Source organism: Lentinus tigrinus (assembly GCF_003813185.1).
Source record: "Lentinus tigrinus ALCF2SS1-7 unplaced genomic scaffold L226scaffold_61, whole genome shotgun sequence".
NCBI lineage: Eukaryota > Fungi > Basidiomycota > Agaricomycetes > Polyporales > Polyporaceae > Lentinus > Lentinus tigrinus.
This window is the reverse complement of record NW_027137970.1, coordinates 84,017-95,256: the sequence shown is the minus strand read 5'-3', so window position 1 is coordinate 95,256 and position 11,240 is coordinate 84,017. Positions and strand designations below refer to the sequence as shown.

At 57.2% G+C, this 11,240-nt stretch overlaps 5 protein-coding genes across 5 annotated transcripts; 2 read left to right on the top strand and 3 right to left on the bottom strand.

Annotated features, from left to right (window-relative positions):
• Positions 1–495: 495 nt before the first annotated feature.
• L226DRAFT_540645 (uncharacterized protein) lies at positions 496–1,019 on the top strand (the record flags this gene model as incomplete). The annotated part of the gene is made up of 1 exon (XM_067681913.1): positions 496–1,019. A coding segment is annotated over exon 1 (294 nt), but the record flags the coding sequence as incomplete, so codon positions are not given.
• On the bottom strand, positions 922–1,887 carry L226DRAFT_341666 (uncharacterized protein). Its single transcript, XM_067674080.1, has one exon. The coding sequence runs from the start codon at positions 1,782–1,784 to the stop codon at positions 1,116–1,118; it is 669 nt and encodes a 222-aa protein (XP_067529120.1). The 5' UTR covers positions 1,785–1,887; the 3' UTR covers positions 922–1,115.
• A 98-nt stretch (positions 1,888–1,985) lies between these two features.
• L226DRAFT_540644 (uncharacterized protein) lies at positions 1,986–2,237 on the top strand (the record flags this gene model as incomplete). The annotated part of the gene is made up of 1 exon (XM_067681912.1): positions 1,986–2,237. A coding segment is annotated over exon 1 (238 nt), but the record flags the coding sequence as incomplete, so codon positions are not given.
• Positions 2,238–6,679: 4,442 nt separating this feature from the next.
• L226DRAFT_341847 (uncharacterized protein) lies at positions 6,680–8,572 on the bottom strand. The gene is made up of 5 exons (XM_067674082.1): positions 8,513–8,572; positions 8,305–8,456; positions 7,426–8,247; positions 6,970–7,355; positions 6,680–6,912 (listed from the first exon to the last, which is right to left on the bottom strand). Exons 3-5 carry the CDS (start codon positions 8,237–8,239, stop codon positions 6,901–6,903), a joined length of 1,212 nt encoding a protein of 403 aa, XP_067529118.1. The 5' UTR covers positions 8,240–8,247; positions 8,305–8,456; positions 8,513–8,572; the 3' UTR covers positions 6,680–6,900.
• Positions 8,573–9,209: 637 nt separating this feature from the next.
• Positions 9,210–9,908, bottom strand: L226DRAFT_341810 (uncharacterized protein). Its single transcript, XM_067674081.1, has one exon. It carries the CDS (start codon positions 9,753–9,755, stop codon positions 9,270–9,272), a length of 486 nt encoding a protein of 161 aa, XP_067529117.1. The 5' UTR covers positions 9,756–9,908; the 3' UTR covers positions 9,210–9,269.
• Positions 9,909–11,240: the final 1,332 nt, after the last annotated feature.

Genomic DNA, 11,240 nt, shown 5'->3' with positions numbered 1-11,240 from the left:
CAGCGTCTCGAGCAGAGAGCGCGTGTGGATTGGAATGCACGCTCGGCTGCATTTGTACAATTGGTAACTCACTCACTAGACGTACCTGCGCGTTCCAAGTTTTGAGTACTTTGCGCGGAGCGGAGTTCGTCTCTAGCTTTGTTTTCTCTGTATCACCAAGACGGAGTAAGGTTCTGTTGACGCGGGCGACGACGACGACAGAACTGACCGTGACTTGGGAAGGACGGAATTCCATGCGGTGCTGGAGACTGTCGAGATCTGGGTGAAGAGACTCGCACACGCATCACGGATTTCCGAAGACTTCGGGAGGCTACCATCGGTCCAGCCTCTCGTTGCCTCGGAGGCGACTGCAGCCTGGGGTATGCCATGTCATTCTCCTCCAATGTACCATTTACGAAGAGTCCCGGGTTGTACATTGTTTGATCATCCACATGATACAACACTGGTGAGAACGTCAGGCTCCGCAGAACAACAAGAAAACAACAAGAAGCGGACAGCATGGCAACGACAAGCACCTCGGACGACGTCTCGGATATGTAGACAATGTCAGATGTCAATACGCACTCGAGCGGCTGCGTTGTGTCTTCACATTCACATTCAACCCGCGAGAAGTTGGAAGATCGGCCGAGTACTGGACGCTGGACGGACGGCAACGCGCACGCAGCACAACACACGAGGCCTGCGCAGCGCAGTCGTCAAGGCAATGGCAATGCATTACACACGTTAGAGACTCAGCTGCGAGTCGCGAATGCCTTCATGAACCAGTTCAGGCTCGTCGCCAGGGCCCCAGGACCGAACAACGTCCTGCGTATTAACCGTTCAGAACAACCCTCCGCTTGGATCTTGACGCGGAGCCCTGAGTCCAGAAGCTGGCTATTCGAGGGTGTTTGACAAAACACAATGGGAGGAGGACATATTCACCTGCGCCGCTGCTTGAGAGACAAAGACATCATGACAGCTCGTGGGATTCACACGCCACACGCCCCCGCGCTGAAAAGTCCGAACTGTAAACGTGCCTGTATGCGCGCACTGATAGCCGCAGCGCCGCACAGGAAGATGAACCAGGGATTCGGGGATACTAGATCAGAGTCGCGAGCCCCTGGAATGGAACCCAGCTAGAACCCGGGAAGATCAGATTCGTAGCGCATATAGTTATGATACTTGCACGTACGTCCGCAAGTCGAACCCCCCGAGGGTCGCCATGCTAACCAGCCAGCCGCTCGTCCAAACGCACTCGATCGACTACCCGGCGAATCTCCCAGGACGGCGAACGAACGCATTGTCCTTTCCTCATGCTGGCGCTCGCGAAGCACCGGTAGCATTGCCTCCGAGACTCGGACGAAGCTAATACAGCGAACGAGAACAAGAACGCAATCTGGTTCGGTGGCCAGTGCGCGGCGATAGAGCGACGGAGAAACCCTGGAAAAGCTCTGTAATTGAGATATCTGCCAGCGTGGATCGACTCTGCGGCTGCGGCAAGTGTCACTGTGCGCCGCTGGCGGAGCTTTCGAAGGATGGACTGGGAGCCGATCGTCACAATTCCAGATATTTAGGACATAGAGTGCCGTACATCTTGCGCTCGCGGGGTCGTGTGTCGCCGCGAGCGAGAGACGAAGCAGCGCCGCGGACGATCTCGCTCGACACCTGACCAAACTCCAAATCCGGAGCTGAAATATCGGGCACGCTGCACGCCGTCCCGACGCCAGAGATCTACCCACCGGGACACAGCGCCGCGGCGCCGCAGGCGGAAGGACGTGCCGCATCGCGATGCGCAAACCACACATGTACGGACGGCAGAGATCTGTCGAGGTATCTGATTCACAGCGCCAGCAGACGGTCAAGGTCGACACCTGACCTAATCCGGAACTCCAGAGAAGGACAGATCTGCGCTCGGACACGCCGCCGCAAAAGTGCCACGGCGTGGTTCGCGAACCACACCGACGGCACAGATTCAGGCATTGCACCAGGCTGCGCAGGGGAGAGGTCTCGATGAAGTGTATTTGGATTCGGAGGCAATACTGCCACGACAGGCATAGCTACGAAAAAGAGGGTGACTACTGTGGTGTACGAGAGTACTCACGATACGATAGACTCCCAGGACGCGGCCAGCTGACCATGGCGTCCTGTATAGCTCCAAACACCGAGCTAGAGTGGGCCGAATATGCCGTTCGAATATGCCGTTTGTTGTGCCACCGCGCCGCTGCTTGTGGAACAAGTGCCGCGGTGAGGTGATGTTGCGATTCGCGACTGGCGAGCCGCTGGCCCTGGGAGTGACGGAGGGCTGCAGTGGACGTCGAGACGAAGAGCCGCGCGGGGACTGAATCAGCGGTGTCGGCACGCCAGGAGGTGAGAGACGATATCCTCTGCTGTCTTGAGAGAACAGAGACAAGTACGGCGCAGTGACGGCGCTGCAGGAGGAGCGCGTGGACGACGAGTGGGAGACTGAGCACAGCGGAGCGTCCGTCGAGACCGGTACAGACAAGGAAGGAATCTTGCGTTGGCTGCCTGCACTCAGCTCGAGATTGCTGCGGGGAGAGGATCTTGTTCCGAGAACCGTATCGCGTCGGTCGTCGGCGCCAGTCGCCGGCCCGGCGTCCCTCGTAGCGCGACAGCAAGGCGATCCTCAACTTGAACGCAACTGCGTCCTCCCTCAATGGCTGGACATCTCACGGAGGACTCACCAGCGCACCCCGGACTGCCTCTTGCCCGTCCGTCCCAGTGCATCGTCGCACCTCGCGATTACGTCGACCCGTGCCTCCTACAGCGGTTCGGCACCCACGTCTATGACTTCCCGGGCACGTCTGCGGTGAGTACAGTGCACGCTCGATTCCCAGGCGCGGTGACGATGCTAACATCACTCTGGTCTGTGTGTCACCTGTTCTGTGTCTCCGCGGTACCACCATCCCTCGCCAGCTGCCTGTCAACTTCGAGGCCGTCCAATCACATCTCCCAGATGTGCTTTGTCCCACGACGTCTGGACTCTACTCGGTGTCAAGGCACGCCTGCACGCCTGCAGTACGTACGTATCTCTACGTCTGCTTGATCATACAGTATGCTAACTATGCATTCCAATCCACTTATCACCCAGATGCCGATTACAGCCGGCTCAGAGCCTACGACGCTGTGTAGACCATGCGTCCAGTGAGCCCAGGGAAGCGACTCACCACCAACTCTGTCGCCTGCGTATCGAACACGGTGGTGAGTCAAACGAATGTTCGAACGAATACGAACCGATACACACCTCACCTAGTGCCCATCGTCTCAGATCAAGGAACCCAGAACGGACGCGTCAGACGAAAGTCAGCGCCGCTCCTCGGACTATCCGTGTACGCAAAAGGAGCTGCAGGAATGGTAAGTCAAGCAGCGGTTTGTTCGGACAGCGACGAACACTCACTGCATGCGATTCAGTTCGCATACAGGCGGTAGAGCTGCGTGCCTGTGGACTCCGTCGACCATGGCCAATTAGAGGACTCAAGCACGACACGCACCCCAGCAAGTCCTCGTCGGCGGCGCCGGATGCCTGAACGGACACGCCGACCGCACCTCGGTGGGTTCTCGGACGCGCACGACGTACCTCCGTTCCATCAAACAACCCCGGTCGAACTCACCGACCTCACCGCTCACGCCTCCCGCCGCACGGCGAGTACATCTGTGGGTGAACCGATTTTGACAGACAGTAAGCTATCCAGTTGCTCGTTCAGACCGGGCCAAACACTCACTACGTGCACTACAGAATGCATCGAACGTCCCGTGCGGCGTTGCTGCTGAAGAGGAGACCGGAGACCCGTCAGCATGCAAAGCAGCAAACCACTCGCCATCGGCGGCCGCACAAGCCTGAACTCTGAGCGTGTCAAACGTAGCTGGGAGCGCGCGCGGACGCGAGGACAGGCGGCTGGTCGAGGTGACGACATATATAGGGCTGGTAAGGGTGGAGGAGGGATGGAAGGAGGAGGGATGGGAGGGAGGGAGGGTCCAACGGCAGGTCAGTACCGAGTCGCTGTTTGCAACGTCGCGCCAGGACTAACCAGTGTCTGTATTACACCCAGCGTAAACATGCCATTTGCGGCACATCCCGGAGAGAACTTGAAAGGACCCCGTCCGAGTCACGCGCGCCGAGCTGGGTTCGATGAAGGTACGTCCTTCGCGCCCGGTGAGCCTGCGCTCAAGCTTAACCATGACAACGTCACGTCGCCGGCTTGGAAAACTGACTGGACTACAGCCCGGAAACACTCTTCATTGACAGCAATGGAACGTGAAGCACGTGTCGGACGGCTGGGAGCGTGCCTGTATGCGCAGGAGCTCCGTGGAACCCACACCACAAGGAATCATGCCGGCCGTGGTCGGTCGATGCGGGGACAGAGTCAGAGCCGGGAGGGAGATTGGACGGCCCGGGGTTGGCGGGAGGGACGGTGTGTTGGGAGGTCCCGGTGAGTGCCCGGTGGCTAACCTCCCTCGTCCTCTCAGTACTGAACGGCATTACGTCCAGCAACCACATCGATTCCCGTCGACATGTCGTCACTCACCCCCCAGTGTGAGCTTGCTCGGGAGGTGCACCCTACGCTCTACGCCCTACACACTCAGTGTCGGCTTCCATTCGTGGTTAACGACTTCCACGCGTCACGATCCGTAGCAGCTGAGACGGACCGAGCTGGGACTGCAGGGCGGAGTGCAAGGACGTAGACGCAGGAGGACGGTACGTCACGGTATGCGCTGCTTCATCTTCTTCTGGTCCTATCTCACACAGTATCCATCTAACTATCCATACATGCAGGCACTGACGCTACTACTACTAGGGACACTACGAGGACTGCAGGCATGGTCGAGACTTGGGAGCCTGAGTCCACGACTCACGACTCACGCTGACAGTGCGAATGCCGGGAGCGCGGTACGTCTATCTGTGTAGATCACTTCCTTCTTCCCAGGGCCCGCGACTGACCAGCTCGGATCATGGCCAGTTCGCCCGTCCATGATTGAGAACGACACAAGATCTGTGGCAGAGGCATTATACCGTGACCCGGGGTGGGTCTGGCTGGCGGGGGAAGACTGCGGCTCTCGATGGAGCCGCGAGCGTAATTGTGATTCAGAGGTGTTGTAATCACAACAGACAGCTACAAGAAGCAGGCAGACACTGTAGCTGTGGTACTCACGAATACAATAGAGTCCGACCAAGACGGCCGAGCCGACCATGGCGTCCGGAATGACTCCAAACACTGAATGAAGGTGGGTGGGCTGCAGGTTCTGTTCGAAGAGGCTGTGCTCATGTGGCTTGTGCTACCGCGCAGGATGGCGAGCTGGCAGCCCAGTACTGCGACTTGATAGTCCAAGAATGAGCGAACAACTACCAGATCATACGCAAAAGGAACAGGAAAGGACAACTGTAGTTACATAACAGACACGCAGGAATGGGGACCAGATATACATCAAAGAATGCTCGTCCAAGCCAAGTCCAAGTCCAAGTCCACTCAACAAGTCGCCGTCGCACAGCACGACGGCTCACAGTGCGGGGAGGGATCCTCAATAGTGTCCTACGCGTAATCAGCCTCCACCCAGGGGCTCTCTCGCGCAAGTCCAGCGAGAGAGCGATCGGCGTTGCTCAACCAACAAGCGCACCGAGACGACTCGACGAGTGCACACGAAGTTCGCCGCCGCGTGTAACGAGTACGGCCCAGCTCTATACCCTTGCCTCGACTGCACTGGTAGCGGCAGCCACGACGGGTAATGCTAGGGCGAGGGCGAGGGCGTGGTCGACGCGGAAAGGACTGGTAAAGTTGACACATGGGTGATCGGCCTGGCGCGTAATAGCTGGGGATACTAGAGGTCGTGATCGTGCATGATTGAGTAGGAGAATCTCGGCGGCGATGTGACTCATTCGGGATGAGCGCAGGAATTGCGAGCGGCAAGAGACCCGGACGGAGGAGGGCGTGCCAGACCCGCACAAGCTGCGGAATGCGCGTTCCGCGGACTGTATGTAACGAGCACGGCTGAGCCTCGATAGTACCCAATGCGTGATCGATCTCCACCGCGCGAGTCCAGCGAGACGGTGACCGGCACTGCTCGAGAAGCACATGAACTTGAAGAGGACTCAATGAGGGCATGCGAGGTCCTCTGTCGCATGCGCGAGGCCCGGGTCTGCAACACGGTCTCTCGACTGCACTAACGGCGGCAGCGAAGGCTCCGGGGGAATACAAATGCGAGGCAGTGGCATGGTCGAGGGCGCGGTCGAGGACATGGTCGAGAGGGGTGCTATTGGGATATGGGTGGTCGCGTATGGAACAGTAGAGGTCGCGACTGAAGATCTCGGTCACCGTGGTCAGACTGGTTTGGATGAGTGCAAGAATCGCAAGCGGCGAGGCTCGGACGAGAGGAGGATGCAGTGCAAGACCCGCGAAGTTGTGAACATCTCGGACTTGGACTCGAGCAGGTCGCTCCGGCGAGGGACGTGATCGAAATGGCTGCATATGGTGATGGTTACATAGGGATCCTAGGGAGAGTAGAGGTCGTGATCAGAAGTGGGAGATCCTCGATGACATAGATATCGACGAGCGAAACGAATTGCGAGAGACTCGGACGGAAGAGGCGCGTACGCACACCACCGCACCGGATGGTGTAACGTGCGAACGTTTCAGACGTGGAAGATTGGATGACAATTGCAAGAAGAGAACAGTTCGAACGCAAGGGAGAAGCGAGGCGATGGAAGATCGGTCAGGACTGGGATATAACGCGGTTTGTCGATGGAGGGGCCTTGGGTCATAGTGCATGGATATTCGGTCGACGCAGCGTCGCAGCCTGCGGGCCCGCGAACTTGAACGACTCGGATGCCCCAATGCACTGGCAACCGTCCGACCCGTCCTTGAACTCGTATACTTGTGGTCCGGCCAGACAGTGTGCGCCCTTATATTCTCATTTGACATCCTATAGCGGGGTAATTAGTCTCTGATCGTGATGAGCGTGTACATTGCGGAAGCTCACCAAACATTGTAGTCGTTCATTGATATATAGGCGGAGGATCTTCCGTTTGTGCAGCTTGGGCAAGCATCTCCTGGCGTGTGCGCAGAGAAGCTCTTCCTCATCCTCCTCATCTGCATCTACATAGAGGATGACCTCCCGGAGATGGCCGAATGGCTCACCCGAGAGGACGCGATCGAGTTCCTCAAGTGTGTCATCATCGAAGCGCAAGTAGGTAGTGTCGTTGTTCTGTCTGGAGTGAAGTCTGTGAGTATAGACCCAATCGAAGGTGATAGATTGTATCGTGTTTGATGAGAGGACCGAAGCCACACCTTCCCAATTGCCCTGGTATCTGGAAAGGCTGCAAGACAAACGTTTGAGAGCAATGCACCCCGATAGAGGTAAAGTGTCTGGACACACGGTACAAGAAACATCAGCAATGAATAGTAAATGGTTGACAAGATGAAGAATCATACATACTGGTTATGCGTAGAGTATCAAGATCTGTGACGGATAGCCCAACGCGACCCATGAAAGCGTCTACAGCTTCCTGCAATGACCCAGTGGAAGGCAAGTCCAAGACGTCACAGTGCAGCTCTTTGACGGGCGATCCATGCAGCGCTCCTGCCATCCACCTGAGGAACACGGCCGCACATTTTGGCGACAGATCGAAGATGCGAAGGGTGTGTAAATCTGGCCAATATGTGCGGGGACGGAGCGTGGTCTGCAGGTGCAGTTCATGTGAGGCCATGGGACATGTGAGCCGAAAGATTGAGAGGGTGGAGAGCAGTGGTAGTGCAGTGAGCAGACGTCGCACATCGCTGAAGGAAGAGAATCGACACTCGTAGAGCGTCAGGGATGTGATGGTGCGGAACTGTGATAACAGCAGAGGCCACGTGACGGAAGGTCGCTGCTGAGTGAAATCTATATGCCTGACGGACAATGTACGCAATCTCGGGAGCTTTCCTGCAAATTCGACGAAGAATAGACGAGCTGCCTTGCTGGGTTGAGCTGATCCATGGCGACCGAGGGCAAGGCTGTCCACGGAGGTAAGATACCGGCTCATGGTCTCCGAATGTAGAACCCTCTCGACGAGCAGGTCGTAGATATGATCATCTTCGATGGTAATGTCTTCGAACAGTTCGACCCTGCTCCTTGGTAGCCAGGCCCGACAGACGAGAGCACACATGGCGAGTGTGTGGGTCCGACTCGGCGGTCTGATGGGATAGTAGCGTTCGAGAGGTACAGCTGAGATGATGGTGTCCGTGATTTCTGGAGGGATGGAAGGGGGCATATTCTGCTCTCCAAGTCGAAGGGTGAGCTCGATCTGTCATTGTGGACGATATTCGCCCAACTCACCTTGTGAGATACAGCGGGCTCGGGTATGGTAGACAGAGACTGACGGGGGAGCTCGAACGGTGCAGGGTGCAGGATGAGGACGAGGATGGGCGTCCTAGGGTGGACTGGTGCCTCACATTCAGTTCTCAGGGTTCGAGCGGAGAGAGCGTGTACTGGAATGTGCGGTCGGCTGCATTTGTACGATCGGTAACTCAATCACTGGACATACCTGCGCGTTCCAGCTTTGGGTTCTCGCGCCGCGTTTGGCGTTGATCATGTCTAGCTTAGTTTCTCTGTATCACAAATATAGAGTAAAATTCCATTAAGGCAGACGATCAACGACAGAACTGACCGTTATATGAGAAGGACGGCATTTAGCTCACGGCCAGTGAGCTCAAGGAGACTCGGAACGTCCTAGACGCGTGGCCCTGCACGTTTGTCTCGTGCCCATCTCGACGTCTGTAATGAGGTGTCAAAGTGACGAGCGTGCGATAGAGATGCCGACTGACTGTGAGGAAGGAAAGACGCATTGTGGTCTCGCGGACACACCACTGCCTCCGAGATTCGGATGGAGTTGATACGGAGAACGCAATGGCCAGGACGCGGCAATAGAGCGACGACAGAGAAGCCTCGTAGTATGATATCTGAATTGATCTCTGGGGGCCCGCAGCTGGTGGCGGAGGTTCAAGGACCGGTCGTCGTAGAGGTCATGAAGGTACCATATATCCCATTTGTCGCCGTAAGACTCGTGCTCGCGAGGTCGTGTGTAGCCGCGAGCGGGAGCAGACGATGTAGTTTCAGCGCCGCGGATGGTCGACGATCAACACCTGACCAAACCCGGAACTGCAGACGCAACAGATCTAGCTGTGCTCAGACCGGGACACAGCACTGTGGTACTGCAGGGGGCAGAACGTGCCACATCACGAATCGGCGAAGCACACGGACCGCATACATATATGGAGGCATCGCACACTGGACAGGTCTGGCTAGGGACGAGTTCTCGAAGAAGTATTTTTGAATTGGGAAGCGGTACTGCGACGACAGACTGACGCACAGTAAAGCGGGTGGCTACCAGTGCATAAGTACTCACGAAGGACCGAGGACGCGCCAGCTGACCATGGCATCCGTCCCGTAAGTACGCTTATGGCTCCAAAGATCGAGCTAAAGTGGGCCGAAGACCGTTCGAAGACGCCATCTGTTGTTCCACTGCGCGGGACTGCGAGCTTGCCACCGCTGAATACGCTGTGTCGAGGTAAGGTTGCGAGTCCGACTTGCGACTCGCGAGCCGCTGGGTGCGATGGAGGCTGCAGACGTCGAGGCGAAGAAAACTGCGGTGTCGGCATGCTAGGAGGCGAGAGATAACGTTCTCCGCAGATTTGAGAAAGCAGGTAGTGCGACGAGTAGAATAGAGCATAGAGAAGTGGCGGAGACAAGTGCAGCGCAGCGGCGGTGCTACAAGAGGAGGAGTGCATGGACGACGAGTGGGGAAGCGAGCCCAGCGAAGCGTCGGTCGAGATTGACGCAGACGTTGCACTCCTGACTCTGTGCTCGAGGTCGCTGTGGGGGAGAGGACGTTGTTCCAAGAGGAGGACTGTTGTGGACAGAGAACAAGTTTGTCATGAGCGCCAGTTGCGAGCCGACCCAATTCAGAGCGCGACACCACATCGCCTCCGCCGCCAGCATCTCCTCAATCGTCTGCCCCGATGGCCACAGAGAGCTCAAGATAACTCACCCGACCGCCTATTGCCCGTCCCAGTGCTCGCGATTACGCTGTCCCGTGCCTCATGCAGCAACCGACTCTCCGACTTCAAGCTTCAAGTTCCTCAGCACGTCTGCGGTAAGTACAGCACACACTCAATTCGGACGTGGTGAGGATGCTAACATACTCCGTATGTCATCTGTTCTCCGTCTCCCTGGAACTGCCATCTCCTGCAACATGTCGACTTCGGGACTGCTCGAACACCTCTTCCAGGTGTGCGCTATCCCAACAGGTCTGGATTCCACTCGGGGTCAAGCCTCGCGAGGCTGTGCTCCCGCAGTACGTTCGTCTGCCTATCACGGTGTACTCACTACTCATTCTGAGCCTAGGACGCCAACTACGGCCCCACTCAGAGCCTACGACAATGTCTAGACCATGCGTCCAGCGAGCCCGGGCAGAAGGCTCACCGCCGAGGCTGTCGCGTACGTCGTGGGACTGCGACATACGTTCTGCACAGTGGTGAGTCGGACGAGTGCTCGAATGAACGAACAAACACGCACCGGTTCGCACCAGTGCGTCAGATCCCATCGCCTCGGAATGTGGAAGCCCAAACTGACTCCTCAGACGAAGGTCAGAGCGTCCTCGGACTACCCGTGTACACAGAAAGGACTCCGGGCAGATACTGCAAGTATGGTAAGTCAGACCGCGACTTGTTGAGACAGAGATGAATGCTCACCGGTGCAATTCGAATGAGGGCGGCGGAACACTCCGTCAGCCATAGCCACTCAGAGCGCTGCAAGCAAAAAACTCGCCCCGGCAAATTCTCGTCAACGGCGGCAGAAGCTTGAATGTACACGTCGCGCGCACCTCGGTTCAAGCAGCCCCGGTTGAACGCACCGACGTCGCCGCGCATGCTTCCCGGTGCGCGTCGGCAAATATGTCTGAATTGAGATGACCGGACTAGACAGCAAGTCATTCAGCGGCGCGTTCAGGCCAAGGGAAACACTCACCGCACACAGTTCAGATCACACCGAACCTCCGAGGCCCATGTCCCTGCCAAAGAGCAGAGCGAAAACCCTCATCATGCCAAATCGACAGAAGAGAAAACGCTCACCATCGGCGGCGACACGAGCTTAGACTTTGAATGCATCGAACGTAGCTGAAAGCGCGCCCGGAGGCGAGGATGGGCGGCCGGTCGACGCGATGACATACACAGGGCTGGAAGGGGCAGAGAACGGATGGATGAATTGAGGAAAAG

Coding starts and splice junctions, on each gene's coding strand:
- L226DRAFT_341666 (XM_067674080.1), bottom strand. CDS start 1,784: ATGTGTGGTTTGCGCATCGCGATGCGGCACGTCCTTCCGCCTGCGGCG.
- L226DRAFT_341847 (XM_067674082.1), bottom strand. CDS start 8,239: ATGCCCCCTTCCATCCCTCCAGAAATCACGGACACCATCATCTCAGCT. Junction 7,356..7,425: donor TGATACTCTACGCATAACCA/GTATGTATGATT, acceptor CCGTGTGTCCAG/ACACTTTACCTCTATCGGGG.
- L226DRAFT_341810 (XM_067674081.1), bottom strand. CDS start 9,755: ATGCACTCCTCCTCTTGTAGCACCGCCGCTGCGCTGCACTTGTCTCCG.